The following is a 19,824-nucleotide window of genomic DNA, read 5'->3' on the forward strand; positions in this document are numbered from 1 at the left end:
ACTCGATGGATTTGTGCGATTATAAATACCATAACTGGATGGCTTTGTATGATTATAAATACCATAAATCGATGGCTTTGTGTGATTAGAAATACCATAACTGGATGGATTTGTGCGATTATAAATACCATAAATCGATGGCTTTGTATGATTATAAATACCATAAATCGATGGTTTTGTGTGATTATAAATACCATAACTCGATGGATTTGTGCGATTATAAATACCATAACTGGATGGCTTTGTATGATTATAAATACCATAAATCGATGGATTTGTGCGATTATAAATACCATAACTGGATGGCTTTGTATGTTTATAAATACCATAAATCGATGGCTTTGTGTGATTAGAAATACCATAACTGGATGGATTTGTGCGATTATAAATACCATAACTGGATGGCTTTGTATGATTATAAATACCATAAATCGATGGATTTGTGCGATTATAAATACCATAACTGGATGGCTTTGTATGATTATAAATACCATAAATCGATGGCTTTGTGTGATTAGAAATACCATAACTGGATGGATTTGTGCGATTATAAATACCATAAATCGATGGCTTTGTATGATTATAAATACCATAAATCGATGGTTTTGTGTGATTATAAATACCATAACTCGATGGATTTGTGCGATTATAAATACCATAACTGGATGGCTTTGTATGATTATAAATACCATAAATCGATGGATTTGTGCGATTATAAATACCATAACTGGATGGCTTTGTATGATTATAAATACCATAAATCGATGGCTTTGTGTGATTAGAAATACCATAACTGGATGGATTTGTGCGATTATAAATACCATAAATCGATGGCTTTCTTTGATTATCAATACCATAAATCGATGGCTTTCTTTGATTATCAATACCATAAATCGATGGCTTTGTGTGATTTATAAATACCACGACACATCAACACAACATCGCACCCTGATCACACGTCGCTGCACTCTTACCCTGACCACACGATACCAATGCCAAAACCACCCAGTGTACCACCCCACTACAGTACATCTTGTACAACCACACACCACCCTATTTAGTCTCCTAGATTACCCCACCCCACTCTACCCCACATTCCATCCATATCCCTCTCCCCTTCCCCATATTTCCTCCTTAACCTATTTTCCTTCTCTCAGCATTCTTCCCAAGCTCCCCTCTCCCTTCTGTCTCTCCTGTCATCCCACTTCCTTTTTTCTCACTTCAACACCACCCTTGCCCGGTGCGTACATAATACGTCAGTAATACATCTCCCCTTTTGTTATTCAGGAAACTATTGCCTTTGTCTGACCTCACAACCGTCGACGCCATCACTCGAGCCAATCAGACACTGCTTTTGAAGTGTGACCATTGATTGGCTGTTTCGGAGATTTACTTTTCCTGATTGGCTATGCACTCATGTTTATTACTGAGCCTTCCTCGTCCTGTTATTTTGAAAAACCACGGAGGGTCTGAGTTCGGGATGTCTGCCAATGTGCGACCTTCTGCACACGTATCGGAGGTAACATGCATTATTGCGCTGCTCTTGACCTTTATAGCTGTGACAATGAAGAGCGACGGTACATACGACGTAAGCAATGTTCCTCGTTACCTGTGCGGCTCACTTCGTTCACGGAAACCGCGTGCTTGGGTGTATGAAACGTCATCTCGGACGTGCAGTCGTGAGTCAGGACCGACGCCGAGTCCAGCTGTCATGGCAACGCGTACATCCTCTGTCCATTATCCAACTACATTGTGAGTCATGAATCCCAGGACACGGTTTGGCTGCTTATACAATATTTGTTTGTACCATAAGCCCCAGGAGTAATAACGGGAGGAACTAGAAAGGCAGTCGGTAGAGTTTATACCTGCACCACGTAATGCCTGATACATTAGAACATATCAGGCCCAATACATGTTTGAAATATCATGCTATACAATACTCTCTCGTTTTTGCCCCGATCTCTCAATGGGGAAGAATCACTTTTAAAATTAAATAATTCTCGAATCCAGATCCGGATTCAGATCGTCACCAAAATCGAATCAGTTCGTCCTTGTCACACACCCAAGTTTCGTCCAGATCCATCCACAACTTTTTGAAATCTCGTGCACACAAACAAACAAATAATTTTGTCATATCTCCATGATCTCTGAAAAAAACAAAAACCTGGAAATCAATTTGGTTCTTATAAGTCGATAGTGCTACTGTTTAATGGGTTATAACACTTAAGGCGCTGTCACACCTTGACGATTTAGCCAGCGTATGCCGACTTATGAAAAATTTGTCTAAAACGCTGGCACACATCGAATACGTTATGGGTAAGTTTTGTATATGTTAAGAGCACGCTGAAAAACACTGCCATACGTCATAGTACGCTGGCTTTCATCGTTGTATGCTTTTTACGATGTATGCCAGCGTATGACTCACACGTTCCGCTATGCTGGCCATAAGTTATAGGCACGTTATGCGATCGTTGACACACGTCGACACACGTTACTTGTAAGTTACTCATAAGTCGAAACACGTCGAGGTAATGATTAGCGTACCCGAAACTTATTTATAACCTGTGAGTAACGTGTTGTAGGCATGTTACACGATCGTTGACACATGTCGAGGCACATTATGCGATCATTGACACACGTCGAGACACGTTACTTGTATGTTACTCATAAGTCGAAACACGTCGAGGTAATGCTTAGCGTACCCAAAACTTATTTCTAACCTATGAGTAGTAACGTGCTTTGAACCTATGTGTAACGTACTTCCAACACATATTGACATAAAATTATGTAGACTTATTTGATTGACGTCTTCCGGACGAGCACAGAACTTACTGAACGTGTTTCTAATTTACAGCTACCGTATAATGGTGTATTGGCAGCGTTTTAAAAAAAAAACAACAACAATAACTTCCGATGTTACGTCACGTCCGATTGCCTCTTCAGTTTTCTCATGTCTTATTCTTAGTTCCTCCTCTGTGAATATTTTCTGTTTGAGGATATTGTCACGTCGACATCAAAACTTAAAAGCAAATGTCCGAATATATTTTAAAATTCGTGATAGACTAAAAAAATATTATAATAAAAAAACAACAACTTCAGATATTTCGTCACGTGCCTTCACGGAGCAAAGGAGAAAAATAAAAGTGCCTTGACGGAGAAAATAACTTTCGGGTATGCTAAACATTACCTTGACATGTTTCGACTTATGAGTAACTTACAAGGAACTTGTGTCGACGTGTGTCAATGATCGCATATCGTGCCAACAACTTATTCCCAGCGTAGCGGAACGTGTGAGCCATACGACGAGTACGTCTTAAAATTTTCAGCATGCTTGAAATTTCACGACGTACGAGACGTACCACAAAATATGACAGCATACTTCATCGTTTTTCAGCGTGCTCTTAACGTATACACAACTTACCCATAACGTATTCGACGTGTGCCAGCTTGGTTCGGCAAATTTTTCATAGGTCGGCATACGCTGGCTAAATCGTCAAGGTGTGACTGCGTGGTTGACACTTTCAATTCTCAGGCGGTTATGATTTAAATCGGCGTGCGGCAGGTTTTTAACAGGCTACGCCACGAGTTCGTTGGCGATATGTGCAGCGCGCTATGCTAAAGGCCCGGTCACACCTTGACGTTTTAGCCAACGTATGCCGATTTTTTGATTTTTTTTTCTAAAACGCTGGCACACGTTGAATACGTTATTGGTAAGTTTTGATAACATTGAGAGCACGCTGAAAAACACTGCCATACGTCGTTGAACGTTGGCTTTAAACGTTGTACTTTTTGGTTGTCCTCAAATTTTTTCATGCTTGAAATTTCACGACGTATGCCGGCGTATGACTCACACGTTCCGCTACGCTGGCCACAAGTTGTATGCACGGTCTGCGATCGTTGACAGCCGTCAACACATGCTACTTGTAAGTTAATCATAAGTTGAGACACGCCGAGGTAATGTTTAGCGTACCCAAAACTTATTTCTAACCTATGATTAACGTGTTGTTGGCACGTTACGCGATCGTTGCCACACATCGACAGACGTTACTTTTAAGTTACTCATAGGCTGAAAGACGTCGGTATAATGGATCGTCCTTGCGTCAGCGTCCACGGCCACGGCCAGGACACTTATTTGCAGCATTCTTCAAACCTTTCTTCGGCATGACGAGGATGTTCACACTTCGATGTCTAGCTTGGCTATGATTCCAATTGTCCATCGGCAGCGTCTATTTAAAATAGTCGAGTTTGAGCGTTTTAACACGTTCAGAAGAAACGCTTCAAATTTCCAAACCCCAGCGTCAAAAAAACAAAGGCGAGTGACAGCAATTTAAATCGTTCATTGTAAACAATGAAAATAGTTGAGTGGTACCGTTTAAAAGTCGTTGAGTGTAAAAAAAATCGAATTGTTGAGCGCAAGCGTCTACTTTCAATAGTGGGGTTTGAGCGATTTAACACGTTCAATAGAAACGATTACAATTTTCGAGCGCCAGCGTCAAAAAACAAAGGCGAGTGACAGCAATTTAAATCGTTCATTGTAAACAATGAAAATAGCTGAGTGGTACCGTTTAAAAGTCGTTGAGTGTAAAAAAAATCCAATTGTTGAGCGCAAGCATCTACTTTCAATAGTGGAGATGCAGCCATTTAAATCGTTGAGTTTATCATTTAAATCGTTAAATCGTTAAACGCAAGGACGATCCATCATAACCCACACCCTCCCCCTCACACTCACCTACTACTGCCAAACATGAACAAACTACGACTAATACTAATACTAATACTAATACTAATACTAATACTAATACTGATACTGATCCTGTTACTGCTGACATGGACATCGACTCAAAAAGGACTCGAAAACACTGTTGGGTTCCCCTTTTATGAGCAGCATTTTTATATACCAATTCCCAAAACCGCTGGGAACACGTCTTTATATGGCAGTTGTAAGCTAGAAACACGTTCATTTATTTTTTTTGTCGACCGGAAGACGTCATTGGAATACGTCTACATACATCGATGTGTGTTGGGACTACGTAAAGAATTGGTTCAAAGCACGTCAAACATAAGTTTGAAATACGTTTCGCGTAAAAAAGACATTACCGCGACGTGTTTCGACTTATGAGTAGCTTATAAGTAGCCTTTGTGGACGTGTGTAAGCGTCCACATATCGTGTGTAAAACTTATCCCCATCGCATGCGGAACGTGTGTCATACGCCGAGTACGTCGTAAAATTTTGAACATGTTTAAAATTTCTTGACGTACTCTACTTACTACGACGTATGATAGCGTACTTTAGCGTTCTACTCACGTATACCAAACTTACTCATACCGTATTTGACGTGCCCCAACGTTTTAGACACATTTTTCTTAGGTCGGCATACGCTGGCAAGATCGCCAAGGTGTGACCGCGATGTTGACACTTCCATTTCTACGGCAGTTATGATTCGAATCGTTGTGCATCAGCCTTTTAATAGGCTACGTCACGACATCGTTGGCGATGCGTGCAACGCGCTATGCCTAAGTTAGACTATCGTTGGGCATCGGTTGTGTAGGCCGACAACAGGTTCAGCATTCGTTGGTATAAGTTATCTATAACACAACGAAACGTTCTGTGTCCGTTACCAATGTGTTATACATAAGACCAAGTCGTTATAAATACGTCCGAATCTTTAAAAAAAACATCAAAAGTTCAACGTAAGTCAGCGTTTTACATACATTTTAATACGTTGCCATCGCTGACTAAAACGTCAAGGTGTGACCGGGCCTTAAGCTATGCAGCGCTAAGTTAAACTATCATTGGGCATAGGTTGTGAACGCTGACAACAGGCTAAGCATTCGTTGGTATAAGTTATCTATAAGACAACGAAACGTTCTGTGCCCGTTACCAATATGTTATGCATACGACCAACACGTTATGAATACGACCAAAACTTGAAAAAAAACATCAAAATTTCAGCGTACACCAGCGTTTTACGTATATTTTTATACATTGCCATTGCTGGCTAAATTGTCAAGGTGTAACAGCACCTTTAGTTTGGTCATGATCATAACTTGGAAGTCAATCGGACTTGAAATGGCGTTTTTATCGCAATTTGAAAGTTTTGACCCAACCCCCCTGACATTCGACCCCCGACCGCTTAGAAGGGTGTTCGTGTGACACCCCAATCAGACATATGGTTGGATGCAGTATTAGAAGATGCACATTTTGGATTTGGTTTGGAGTCGATACGACCATTTTAGCGGACGTTATTGCGAAAATAAGAATTTCGGTTTTTTGGTCACCTTGACCTTTGACCTAGATTTACCAAAAACGACAAGTGTCTAAGTTGGACTATGGCCGACGTCTGTACCCAGTTTGGTCATGATAGCTGAAACGGTGTGGCTGCTACAGGGTAAACAAACACAAACAAACAGACAGACAGACAGACAGACAGACACACAGAATGACACACACAACCGACCAACATAATTGTCGAAATCCGAAGGATTCCGGCAATTAACAAACAGACAGACAGAAAGGAGTGAAAACATAACCACCTTCACCTTCGGTGGCGGAGGTAAAAAGAAAATATTACAGCATTAAATACAACAATTACAATACCTGCTTAGACATCGAGTGCGTCCGTTGGACGTCCGCCGTTGTCATGGTGCAATGTAATTGCACTCGATGTCTGAGGAGGTTTTTAAATTGTATTGCTGTAATATTTTATTATTACTCCTGTTATTACTGTAATATGTTAATACTCCTGGGGCTTATGGCTCACCCTGGTAGAAGGTACACAGAAATCTTGTATAAGCAGTTAAAATCGTGTCCTTGGACTTATGACACCTTGCAGACATGTGACACACACTCTCCTCATGCTCACTATCTGCATGTTGTTTGATGTGTGTGAGTCCTCCTTTGTTAACCCAAAGCCTCCCTCAGGTCACAACACAACACCCTGCCTCTCAATTTAACTCCCACCCCATCCCCTGTGCGACTCTTTCAAAAACATCTTGCCTCATGCCACCCCCACCTCACCCCCCCCCCTCTCAGGCAATTGCCCACCTTATAATGTTCCGGATTTGGAAACCTTGTGCACACAAGCAGCCAGAGTCCCCGTAGTTCGATTATTTTGATAAGTATGTGTTTATAGTTAGAATCCATCCCCTTTGTCTCATGGGAATTACATGTGTGCATTACGAGTTATTTTATAGTCAGGTTTATGACATCCTCATCGACAAATACAAGAACAACAACGCCACCGTCCCGCACTCGACCCGGTCGCCATTATGCACGTGTTCGGGACCACGGACGTGAGCGGAGGTTTCGTCACCTCAGGGCTGGCTCCGCCTTAGCCAGATGGAGTGTTCGGCCCGACCAATGAAGGGCCGCCATGAGTCGCCTGACAACCGACCGTCCAATCAGGAGCTGAGTGGCAAGGAAAAGAAACCCCTCCCACCTTAAGAAGAGGGGTGTGGTGTTCAGGACGAGTGTGTTCTGCAGTGATTGTGGTGATTGGCTTGGTCTCGGTCGTCGTCTGTGTCCCTTTGCGGTGGATTCTCGTGGTGGTGGTGGCCGAGCTGCCGGGGACGTGGACCATGGACTTCGGGTCATGAGTTTGAGTCCCACCGTTGTGGTTCAGGTCGGTGTGACCGCACGAGGCGGGACAGGTACCCCGGCCCGGCTCTACCGACTAAAGACCCATTGAGGTCCATTTTCGTGTGTGTGTGTGTGTGTGTGTGTGTGTGTGTGTGTGTGTGTGTGTGTGTGTGTGTGTGTGTGTGTGTGTGTGTGTGTCCATGGTCCCCGTCTGTAGAATTGTATGTGTTTTCCTTTCCTTGTAAATTACATTTTCTTTATTCGTGATAACTCTGCTCTGTGTCTCCCCTCCCCGATTATTGTAAAATAAATGCCCTGTTAAATGTACCAGCTCATATTCTGTGCTTTCCTCCATTGGCCTAGCATGGTGCGTATTGCGAATTAGTAAGGCCGTTAGTGCCGTAAATTGTTCATTTGGTCTGGCGTGGCTTTGGTAACTTCCGCTCGGTTACGCCAGATCCGAGTCGGTTGATAGCGACTCGATTCGGACAAAGTCGGCTGAGGGTGTGGTTTCCCCGGTAGTTGGACGGCGTGAGTATGTAGGTATATTGAAATTAGGCAATTAACCCTACCACACGCCGTCAAAATATTGGCGACCACGGTCCTCTAAGTGACCCGTGACCTTTCGGAGTGGTCCGAGAGTCACGACCTAAATCCCGGGTGTTCGGTGGGAGACGACTCTACTGCTCCACCGAGTGGTCGTTTATCGCCGCCGATCCCCGGCCTACAACAATAATACCGCTCACATGTTATTACCTCTGCTACCGACTGGATCAGGAATTGCGTGGCAAAGGTACGTGCTCCACTAAGTACCCTTCTTGTTCTCATTGGTATCAGCAGCAAGGGATATATACAGGGAGCTGCAAAAGTAGCTATACAGTAATTATTATAATACTGGTAATACTGGTATAATCCTTACTGTATACCTACTTTTGCAGCCCCCTGTATGTATGTATGTGTATATATATATATATATATATATATATATATATATATATATATATATATATATATATATATATATATTGCCATTCTAAACAGGCCATTCCTATCATGGTTGTGAAAATGTCAAAATGAATTAAAGGGGCAGATCTTGGTATCACAGGAGGTCTTACAAAGTGTTTTTTTACTTTCTTGCGAGTGTGACACACACACACACACACACACACACACACACACACACACACACACACACACACACACACACACACACACACACACACACACCTTGAACATTGAACATTGAAATGAGGCCATCCACAGAGATGATGACCTTCTATCATAAGGCAGACAAGATAGAAGACGTTGGCTTTAGGGTCTTATTCTAGCAGGTCTCTGAGTTGTCTGGCACTTGTGTCTTGCAGCGTCATTCTGTCATCTGAAGGATCTCTGTTAGATGTCGCATACATATGTGTCTCTCTTAACCTCCCCTCCTTGACTGGCAGTGTCATGCTTTGTTCTGTCCATTTCTACAGGTGTCCAATCCCTCCTTACAATCCTGCTCCAAAGATTCTGGGCAGCTCGGAACCAGTCACTGTCTTTGATGTTGAAACTTTTTTTTTTGGTATACAGTGCATAGTCGAGGCTTGTGGAAGAGCTAGTACACTGAATGGATCAGGACGGACCAGACAAAAACAGGATGCAAAGGGAACGGGAGAGACGCATGCAAAAGGAGCAGTAAAGAGAGGGGGAAACACCAACAGTAGAGTTGAATTCTCTCATTGATGGGGGAAACACCAACAGTAGAGTTGAAGTCAAACATAAAGAGAGATTTGGACAAACAATGGGTGTGGGAAGGAATGGGAGGCAGGTGATGATGCATGGGGTAGACAAGATGGATACAGAAGGAAATTCTAAGGAGGGAAGCTGGAAATTTGAAAGGAGGAGGGATTGGGGTGGATTAACAAGGGTAAAAAATCATGGTTTTTGATTGGGGACGATCTGAGATGGTGATGAAGAGCTAACTTGAAGACCTGGAGGGATGGATGAGATTGAAGAGAATATGGAAGTCGATTCCACAGGTGGGGAAAAAAAGAGGAACAAATCGGTGCAGGTGATCAGTGTTCCTGGGTTTCAGTAGTTTCACCAGAACGGGGTTGATGGTGGACCGTGTGTGCCTTGCAGACACATGGGGGGGACAACGCGCAGAAGGTGCAGAGGGTGCAAGACCAGAAAGGAGGCAGTAGAAGACAGAGAGACCACTGACCTGTCTGCGATGGTGAAGTGAAAGGCTTGACTCAGCTTCATCGTGAGAGATTCCAATAATCTTGAAAGGATTGGTTTCTACGGCGTCAAGCTGAGCAAGATGTGAGGCAGGGGAGCAAGACCAGACGGGACAGCAGTACTCCATCAAGTTGCAGATGAAGGCCTTGCAGATGGAGAGGATTTCAGGTGTGCCAAGGAAGGACTTTGTATGATGGAGGATGCTCAGTCAGTGGCTGGCCTTGGAGGCCAACTTTGAAATGTGGTTTGCTCAAGAAAGATCATGGCTGGTAGTGAGGCTCAGGAGTTTGAATCACTGAACTTCCTCAAGAGGATTGTTTAGAAAATCGATTGGAGGGTTTACCAGACTGTCCTTTTGGATCAGCATAGTGAGTGTGAGATTTGTCAGGATTGAAAGACATATTCCAAGTGATTGACCATCCAATTTTTGTTTTTCAAGGTATGAAGAGAGGGAAGAGGCTGTAGCCTGCCCATACGAAGGATGAGTTATGTCACTGCAGAGGGTGGAGTCATCAGCAAATAAAGAGGATTTTCCAGAGTCAGCCAGATCACTGATGAAGATCAAGAAAAGGATTGGGCCCAGAACATGGCCTCAGGGCACTCCAGCCTTGACAGGGAGAGAAGACTAAAGGATTCTGTTGAGGGCCACATGTTGATGAGGAGAGTAGAGGAAGTCAGCAAGCCATGTGTGGAGTTGGCCTTGGATGCCATAAGGAAAGGAAGAAGGTTGGAGGGAAGAAGAGGGTTTTGAGGTAAGGAGAGTGTTTGGAGGGAAGAAGAGGATTTGGAAGGAACGGTTCAAGTTTGCTCCTTTGCAAGTGTACTACCCTTTGCTGGAGGAGCAACAAGGCATATTGTGTTTTGCCACCATCCCAAACCTGTGGGACAAGCCATTTCGCTTTGGGATAGATAATTGTAGCCATAGTGAGTCTGTTACCAAATTTTAACCTTTGCCTTATGGTCTGCTTCCTCCTTGTGACCTGCAATTGCATCTTCAGATGATTCCTCCATCCCAAATATTTTGCTATCTGCACACTACTGATGTGCTTGGTGTGCAGCAGTACACCAAGCACCACCACATGGAAGAGCAGTCTCTTGGTCTTCAAAGAAAGGTCACTGTCCATAAAAACAAGTCTCCGCAGTGCTCCAAAGGCTCTTGAGGCACGAGCAATCCTGTTCTCTATCTCCTTCAAGATGTGTGCATGTGAGGCAATAATTGACCCCAGATATCCAAGTTCACCCACTACCTCAATTGCTTCTCCTCAATATAGATTGGATGTAAGTCATCTTAAGCATTGCAGAGTGCTCTGGCAGGCATTAGTTTTGTCTTTGGTACTCATAATATCAACCCCCACTCGGAAAAAAACCACAGCTGCTCTCTCTTTGTCTTCTCTGGTTGTGCATAATGCCACTGCGTCATCGACGAACAGTAGCTCGGTCATTGCCGTCAGAAATGGTCTTTGGGTCCTTTCCCCCACCAGTTTGCCACAACATTTGTACAATACATCTACTCCAAAGGACTGGTAACGTTCTCGCCACTTCTCCATCACCAGATTGAAGTACAATTTGAATAATGTTGGGGCAATGGTCCATATGGTTAGGGTGGTGGGCTTGGAATCCAAGGATCCTGAGTTCAAATCCCGCTTTGCTGTTGAATTAATACCAGGTGGGGTTGACTCTGCCTGTCATCTCTCCGAGGTCGGCAAAATGATTGCCAGCTTGCTGGTATCCTGTATTGGAGAAGCGACCCGTCCAGGATTGTGCCCACTAGCCGAGGAGACTGCTTAGGCAGCACCAACACTGTGCACAAAGTATGGTCCCAATGGATGGATGGAATGGTCCATCCATGTCACACACCATTTTGCACTTCTATCTTTGGGGTCACATTCCCATCAACATGAAATTCTGCTTTCATTCCATTGGGCATAGATTGTATGGGCTTCACCATCACAGGACAAATTATTATTTTTATCTGTTTTATTTTTGCACACAGAGTGGAAGAACACCAGACTTTTGTAGTGTCTGCCAAAGTCTTTGTTGAGGAACTGAATTAAATGCTTTACTCAGGTTCACAAGCAGCAAGTAGATCTTAGTGTTAAGTTTTCTGGCCTTCTCCACAAACTGCCTTGCACAAAATATACACGCAACCTCTTCCACTGCAGAACCTGCACTGGGAGTCTGAAAGAACTTCCTCAACTTCCTTTTGTAACCCTCTTTGGATCTTTTTCTTGCGTATGGCAGCTAGGCTGCCGGGTAGCTATCATTTTGTTGGGGCACGATAATGCTGCTGATGTTGTGCCCCTATACCAATACACTGGGACTCATTTCGCCAACCTCGGAAGGATGACAGTCCGAGTGAACCCCACTTGGTGTTAATTCAGTGGCAAACTGGGCTCGAACTCGGGATCCTAAGATCCCAAGCCAACCATCCTAACCACAAAGCCAACACCAGGCTCCTCCTTGGATTATCTTAGCAAACAGCTTCTCTATCACATCAAGGAAACTGATTCCATGCCAATTATCATACTGCATGAGGTCTCCCTTCTTTGGTTTTGGTATCAACACTGCATCTCCCCACTGCTCTGGGATCCTTTCATACTTCCTTGAACAAGTCTAAGATATAATTCATCAAGCCTGCACATTACTTCACCATCTCAGGCAGAATACTGTTTTGACCTCCAGCTCTCTGTCCTCGCAGGGTCTCCATTGCTTCTAAATGTTCCTTTTCTGTAGATGGGAGAAGGTACAGTCTCCTCCACATAGGCCATCTCAAAATCCACAGCATGGAAGCCATCTATCCATCATTCCTCTCGTTCAACTAATTACCCAGTTAATGTACATAGTAGACAGACATAAGCAATGAATGTACTCCTCGTTTATCCACACCGGCGGCTCAACAAAATCCTCATCTTCAAAATCCCTCGATACCACTGGTCTCGGATGACTCCCCAGTGGTCGACGACCAAAATCTCTTGACCACGTGTGTACACAATCTCGCACATATTTCTGCTGGTGGGCCTGATGAACTGGAGTTGAGGATAATGAGCCAGTTTCTCCTTTCGGTACACTGTGACCGCAAGTTGCTTGCTTCGTGGGGGCACATTTATTGCGTCATCTCATTCAAGATATCCCCGAGTTTGTTCATAAGGAGGACCTCGCCTGTCATTATTCTTCCTTCAATCACTGTCAGACAGAAATTGTCAAACACGTTCCCATACAGGCATTTGCTGCTTTCTTTGGCTAACTTCTGCCTCATGACAACATTGGTGTAATCCTTAAAACAGGACCGATGGTAACACACTTTGTTTGCCACCGTGTCTTTCCCTCTAACTTGCATGAGAAGTTTTTCATCATGAAAACTCTCGGCTGCTTTGAGTAGCAAGCCACCTGAAAATCAAGGACGTACAAATCGGCCATATTCAGTGCAAGAGGGGGAATTTGTACAAAGATGACTGCAATATTATTTTCCATTTTGGATTATATGACTATTAAGTCATCCTTATCAAAACAAGTAGATCCAATAATGTGACCCATCAATCTTAGTTTGCTGACCAGACTCGTATTCTTTTCTTCAACCATTTTTTGTCATGTTTCTGATTAATGTACTTGTCCATCTTGTAAATAAAGCACTCAACAGGGAGGACATGGACACTTATCTGGTTAGTCAGCTGGATGGTGGCAAGGTGGGCCGCAGCTTCATTGGAGATACTTTCGGACACTCATCATCACTTGGAGAGAGTATCGATGCATAATCGGGAAGTGATGCTGAAGAAGACATTGCTGCCACCTTTGAGAACTGCGTGTCTGCTTCAGTTAATTTTGTTTATTTAGTGAACCTGGAACATGGAGGATATCTCTTCAAGTGTGTGTGTGTGTGTGTGTGTGTGTGTGTGTGTGTGTGTGTGTGTGTGTGTGTGTGTGTGTGTGTGTGTGTGTGTGTGTGTGTGTGTGTGTGTGTGTGTGTGTGTGTGTGTGTGTGTGTGTGTGTGTGTGTGTGTGTGTCCTCCATAACTCCAAAACTATAAAACCAAGCAACCTGAAACTTTGCATGCATACTAAGAAAACTCCAAGGAAGTGCAAGAATGAAATTGGGTGTTTGGGCTCATTAAAACACCCCTCTTGAAGATAATTAACGGCCTTATTTAATTATATCCTTCACCAGGTGATCCTCGGCCACCTCGCTGTCTGGGGTCTCAAGGCTTTTCCTGGGTACCCTCGCTGGGATCTAAAGCCGCCATGTTTTTTGCCCTGCTCAACCACGCCTTGACTTGGAACAGGCCGCAGCGATGTTTTTAACGAGAAAGCTTTTTTTTCCACTTTCCTCACTCATATTATTGAACGAATGTTCATCATATCTATGCAACGTTGTATACATCGCTTTTGTAAGTACTGCAGTTTTCAAATTAATAGCTTGGAGCGATTTCATGCATTATATGATACGATTTTCCATGTGATTAACTCTCACGGACTAATTAAAGTATATCGTCAAAATATTATTTCGGTTTTGAGGATCGGATATCGTCCGGACCAAACAAGTGTCAATCTGTTGTGAAATCTGATAATTTAAAGAAATAATGAGTCCTATGACTAAGCCGACATACCTATTTACTTTGAGCAAGCTTGGCTATGTTTCCCCCTTCATACATGCACAAGAAAATGTGAAATTTCCAAAGCGTTAAACTCATCTTTTTCTACTGTTTGGAGAATTATATTGAGTGAACAAAAAATTTAGGAACATAAAATAATCTCGCTTCATTGAGCAAGATGATTTAATGTGTTCACTGCTCGACCTCACGCCCTGTCCCCCAGAGGGAATGCCTATCCATAGTCTCTGCCAGATCTGTGTGTCGATGTTTTCAGAGGTTTCGCAAGATGCTCTACAGGGAATCGATGCAAATTTGGTATAAAAAAAACGGACGTTAAAACAAGCAGTCATAGACTGGTACTTACGAAATCGTCAACTTGACCTCTGACCTTGTCTAATAAAAGCTGTCTCTTGAGAAGGTAGCGACACAAACCAGAAGTTTCTACGATGATTCTGTACCAAACCATCAAAAATCGAATGTTTTGGATGTTTGACCTCACTGTGACCTTGACCTTTGACCGATTTTGACCAAAATCTAATCAGCGCTAGCCATCACCCTCCGGAATCACGTGGTGTAATTTGACATTGGTAGCTTCTTCCGTTCTCGAGTTATCTGTACCAAACCATCAAAAAATCGAATATTTGACCTCACTGTGACCTTGACCTTTGACCGATTTTGAACAAAATCTAATCAGCACTAGCCATCACCCTCCTGAATCACATGGTGTAATTTGACATTGGTAGCTTCTTCCGTTCTCGAGTTATCGTGCCTACAAACAAACAAACAAACAAACAAACAGAAACGGAAGGCATCAATATACTTACAAAATATAAAGATTTCGCAAGTCACAAACAAAAAAAAGTCATGTTTGTGCGGACCCCGAACCGATGTACCATGTGACTCATGCACAGATGAGCAGGCAACATGGCGGATTATCTGCAATGTTTATTTCATGGGTGATTGAACTTTGCGATATCTCCAGGGTTGTTCTGCATTAAGCTGCAACTTTTTCGTGGAGAACTTCATTATTTGAACAAATTCATTTCATTTATTTAACAACTGCGTTTGTGGTGAAGACCGGCTTTAAAGTTAAAGGGACTATCTGATATGCAGTGACAGTCTGGTCAACTGTTCCTTCATCAACCATTCAATTGGAGTGCTCGCATGAGTGCTTAAGCCACTTGCCGAGCGCCCTGCAGTCGATAGTGACCGTACCACACTACGTGCTTCTGAGCGAATCGTTCACTCACTGTGGATGCTTTTTCCCGCCACGTCATTCAGAGCGAGTGATTCGTGCTCCATCACCCCGAGCGAGTGGTTCGTGCTCCGTCACCCCGAGCGAGTGGTTATTGCTCCGTAATCCCGAGCGAGTGGTTCTTGCTCCGTCAGCCCGAGCGAGTGGTTCTTGCTCTGTCAGCCCGAGCGAGTGGTTCTTGCTCCGTCACCCCGAGCGAGTGTTTCGTGCTCCGTCACCCCGAGCGAGTGTTTCGTGCTCCGTCACCCCGAGCGAGTGGTTCGTGCCTTGTCACCCTGAGCGAGTTGTGAAATAACACCCGATTTCCGAGCCGTTTGCCATATTTACGTGTTTTCTGAATTACTGAGCCAAATTTCTTTTCCACCCATCACACGCAGCTGTTTTTAAAGATTAATGTTTTGAGCATATCCCTGAAACATTAAACGTTGTTTTTTGGTGAGAGCTTCTCATGGTTTTTTTGGTTGTATTGTTGCCGATGCCAGCCGTGTGTGTGTGTGTGTGTGTGTGTGTGTGTGTGTGTGTGTGTGTGTGTGTGTGTGTGTGTGTGTGTGTTGTATTCATAAAGCATATCACTCTCTCTCTGGACATATACGGACGGTGGTTATGCCTGGATGGATTTTGTCTCTGGACATTTCCGGGCAGGGTTTGTCTGCGAATGTTTCCGGGCAGGGTTTGTCTCCGGACGTGTCTGGGTGGTGTTCGTCTCCAGTCAGCTTGGCTCCAGAAGTGTCCGTGCGGTATTTGTCTCTGGATGCGTCTGGGCAATATTTGTCTCTGGACGTGTCTGGGTGGTAATTTACGCTTCAGTGCACATCTGCCTTCCATTCCCCCAGTCCTCCTCCCTCCTCTCTTCTCTATCCACGCTCTCTCTGCCCCATCCCTCTCTCCCTCTTACCCCCTCTTTTTCCCCTCTCCCCCCTTTAGGTATTCCCTTCAGCGAAGCGACAGGTGGTATTTACTAGTGTACACTAAAAGATAATCAGCTCTCAACATCTTCAATTCACAATTTTTTCATTTTTTATTTTTTGTGTGTACAATTTCAAGGCTCGTATTTGAGCGAACACTCAGAAACATATAACAAAGGCAGCAGGAGACAAGAGGGGTGGGATATGGAAGCACAGAGTCGGTAGCAGAGACATTAGGAGATTTCTTATTTGTAATGATTTCTCCAATATGGAGAAATCATTACAAATACCAAAAGGTGGTACAAGCACCTGGGCATGCCTTATTGACAGTTCAACCTGTGACTTCTGTTTGGATTTCTTCACAGTCACTGATGGAACGAGCATTAAAACTCACCAATAAGATGTTGAGTACCCCATGTCAAACATTTAATAAGTTGTTGTGCCTCTTCAGTGCTTACCTTGCGTAACACTTTCAATGATAACCGACACCAAGTTTCAGAGTGCATTGCTCATTTTCATCAGTGAAATGTAGGGAGATTTTCTGCTCTATACCATCCAGACTCGTCCGTCTTTCAGAAAATTGTTAAAATCTTTGAAAGTGAATCAAAGAAAATTGTATAATTGGGCCATTTTCCGAGGGATCAATGTGTACACAACAACGCATGGGCACTGCTGTGTTGGGTCGGTGAGTGAGAGATCAGTCTCAACCGAGTCGATCAACGTTGCTGATTGCTTGTTCACCATTTCTTCACTGGCGACGTCTATGGAGGGACTACCGTAACATGGCATTTGAAATGGTCTATTTTGGCCATTGTTCTCTAATTAATGTGTGAAGAAAATGTGGGAACATTGATGGTTTCTCATCACCATATTATTATGTACTTCTGCTATTGATATCAGGTTGCTTACAAAAATTTGCCACGTGATGATACACTACAGATTTTGGCCCACGGCCTTATAGGTTGGCAAACACTGCACAGGTTTGACGGGCCTAATGGCCTCCTGCTCCTATGTTGAACTTCCTTGAAAGGGAACTTGTATTAATACTATTATTATTATTATTATCCTGTTTTACTATTTACCGAGCTAAGATCACAATGAAACCCAGAGGTAAACCGACAAATCTTGCCCTTGCACCATTTGCTGAAACCTTGTCGATCAGACACCATTACTTTATTTTGTACAGTGTTTCAGGTTCATGGAGGAGCTTGTCTACACATCACGTGTTGTAACAGGACCTTAGGTGACGTCGGTGTACTTCTACATGAATTACAAAGACATCAGTAATGAACAAATCAATATAGTAAAGAGATTTGAACCTGTGATCCCATTTGAACAAAGTGTTCAGAAGGGAGCACGAAGCAAGCCAACACTTCCATCAATGGCTGGCCAAATTATCCCAAGGATTTGGGTTTATAGTAACTGTGCGGGCAGGCCGTCGTTCTTTCACTGACATTTTTATAAATGATGCATGTGCTGTATAAATGTTGACTGTTGATCCAATGGGTGTTACCAGTGTCGGATGCATGCATACTTGATTTGGTTGAACGCCCAGCTGGCCAAGATACCAAGCAACCCACACCCACCGCTTGAAAACCTGCACCAAGATCTGCGCGATGGAAGTGTACTCGCCTTGCTTGTTCAGACACAAGGTACGTTGGAACTGCAAACTTTCTCATCACATCAGAAGGGTTTTGTCTTTCATACACGACATTCACTCGGTCTCTGCTCAGTGCGATTAAACTTAAACATTCGTCCTGAGTTTTAGCTTTAATTCACAAACTGTCCAGTGTGTTGACGTGTCTCTTGTGGCCATGCCCACTAGTCGATGAGTGCTGGCAAGTGCACCATCCACCTTGCTCCCTTGACCAGAAGATTGAGAATGTGGAGAAGGTGTTTGCTTACCTATTGTCGAAGGGCACAAAGCTGCGTTACACTTCGGCTACCGGTCAGTATTACAAGGTCATTAAGACATTTAGCTGCCCTCTTGTAATTCAAAGGAGATATTTAATTGTTGGGAATATCTTTGCTGACAGAACACTCAAACGGTAACCTAGGTTACAGGACTGGTATCTTAGAAGCCTTGTTGTTCCTTTCGTTGATTGCAGACATTGTGACTGGAAACCTGAAATCGACAATGCGAGTTATCCTGGCCATTGCTGCTCACTTCAGCGTGGCCAACAATAATTGCTCACGGGTGTACCCTGTATACCAGTCGGTGTCGCCCACGTTTTTTGAGATGCGATGTGCTGCAGCTGAGACAAATGAGGCAATATTGAGGCAAAGGCGGTAAGTCATTCATAGAATCATCAGATTAACACACCCTGTTTTTTTTTTTTTAAGGTTTTGTTTAACCTCTGATTTATACGCTGCTCTGACAGCCTCTTCCCCTCCCCCCAACCCACCAATCTCCAAATGAACTTACATTTCCTTCAACTCCATATCAACAATTCAACAGGGTTAGATCATCGGCACAAAGAAGCCCCCTCCACCCCCTCCAGGCATTTCTCCGAATGAATGTGTACACGTCTGAAAATCATCGAAAAACTTGAGAGTTCATAGATCACCTTACCCTGTGCATTCTTGAGAAGGAGGACCGTCAAGGCCAACGAGTGGCAAATTTGATTGGTCAAGATGACATAAAATGCCATCATATTTTGTCCAAGTCCTGATAAACAGAAAGATTTTGAAAGTGCTAAAAAGGCAATTTGTGTTCCAGTGTTCAAATATATCATTAAAGTGAAATCAAATAAATATTTTGAAGGTTGTAGGAAAAAAAATTCCGGAATTTTACCGCCGTTGATGCAGCCAGCATCTTTTACACCACCTTATTGAACACGTTGCATTAGTTATTCATTCGTGTTGTTTGTGTCCTTTATGACGTCCTTAAAACAGTAAGTTTCCTGTTTGTAATTATTATCCCGCCCCTCGGAGGGAGTGAGCGGGATATTGTAATTGTCCGGTTTGTTTGTCTTTGTTTGTTTGTCTGTCCGTCTGTTAGCAACTTTACGGCAAAACGGCTTTAGCAAACACTATCAAATTTAATCCACAGGTGGGCAATGAACCTTGGACGACCCCATTAACTTTTGGGTCCAATTGGATCAAAGGTCAAGGTCAAGGTCACGAAAAGATCAAAATCGTTTTTCGCTCATAACTTTGTCAAAAATGATCTGATTTACTTCAAACTAAGCTTATAGTGAACCTTATTCTATTTGTCACTTATAATCCTACCCATTCCTAGAGTGAAAAATGCATATTTGTGAAGATCGGTAGGGT

General features: G+C 43.3%; 1 protein-coding gene across 6 annotated transcripts in view; it reads left to right on the top strand.

Moving 5' to 3' along the window:
- Positions 1-19,824, top strand: part of DIXDC1 (DIX domain containing 1) — a 113,003-nt gene that overhangs the window by 43,436 nt on the left and 49,743 nt on the right. For 4 of the 6 annotated variants that reach the window (XM_085875902.1, XM_085875901.1, XM_085875900.1 and 1 more), the window contains 3 exons: positions 18,065-18,200; positions 18,374-18,496; positions 18,657-18,837. In XM_085875902.1, coding sequence (XP_085732028.1) covers positions 18,065-18,200; positions 18,374-18,496; positions 18,657-18,837 — 440 coding nt within the window. Of the gene's footprint in view, positions 1-1,378; positions 1,520-18,064; positions 18,201-18,373; positions 18,497-18,656; positions 18,838-19,824 lie in introns of those variants that run through there. The other 2 variants (XM_085875898.1, XM_085875903.1) reach the window with 2 other exon arrangements.

The sequence above is a fragment of the Eptatretus burgeri genome, chromosome 3 (assembly GCF_056783735.1).
Source record: "Eptatretus burgeri isolate ZD-2024b chromosome 3, Ebu_testis_v1, whole genome shotgun sequence".
Taxonomy (NCBI): Eukaryota; Metazoa; Chordata; class Myxini; order Myxiniformes; family Myxinidae; genus Eptatretus; species Eptatretus burgeri.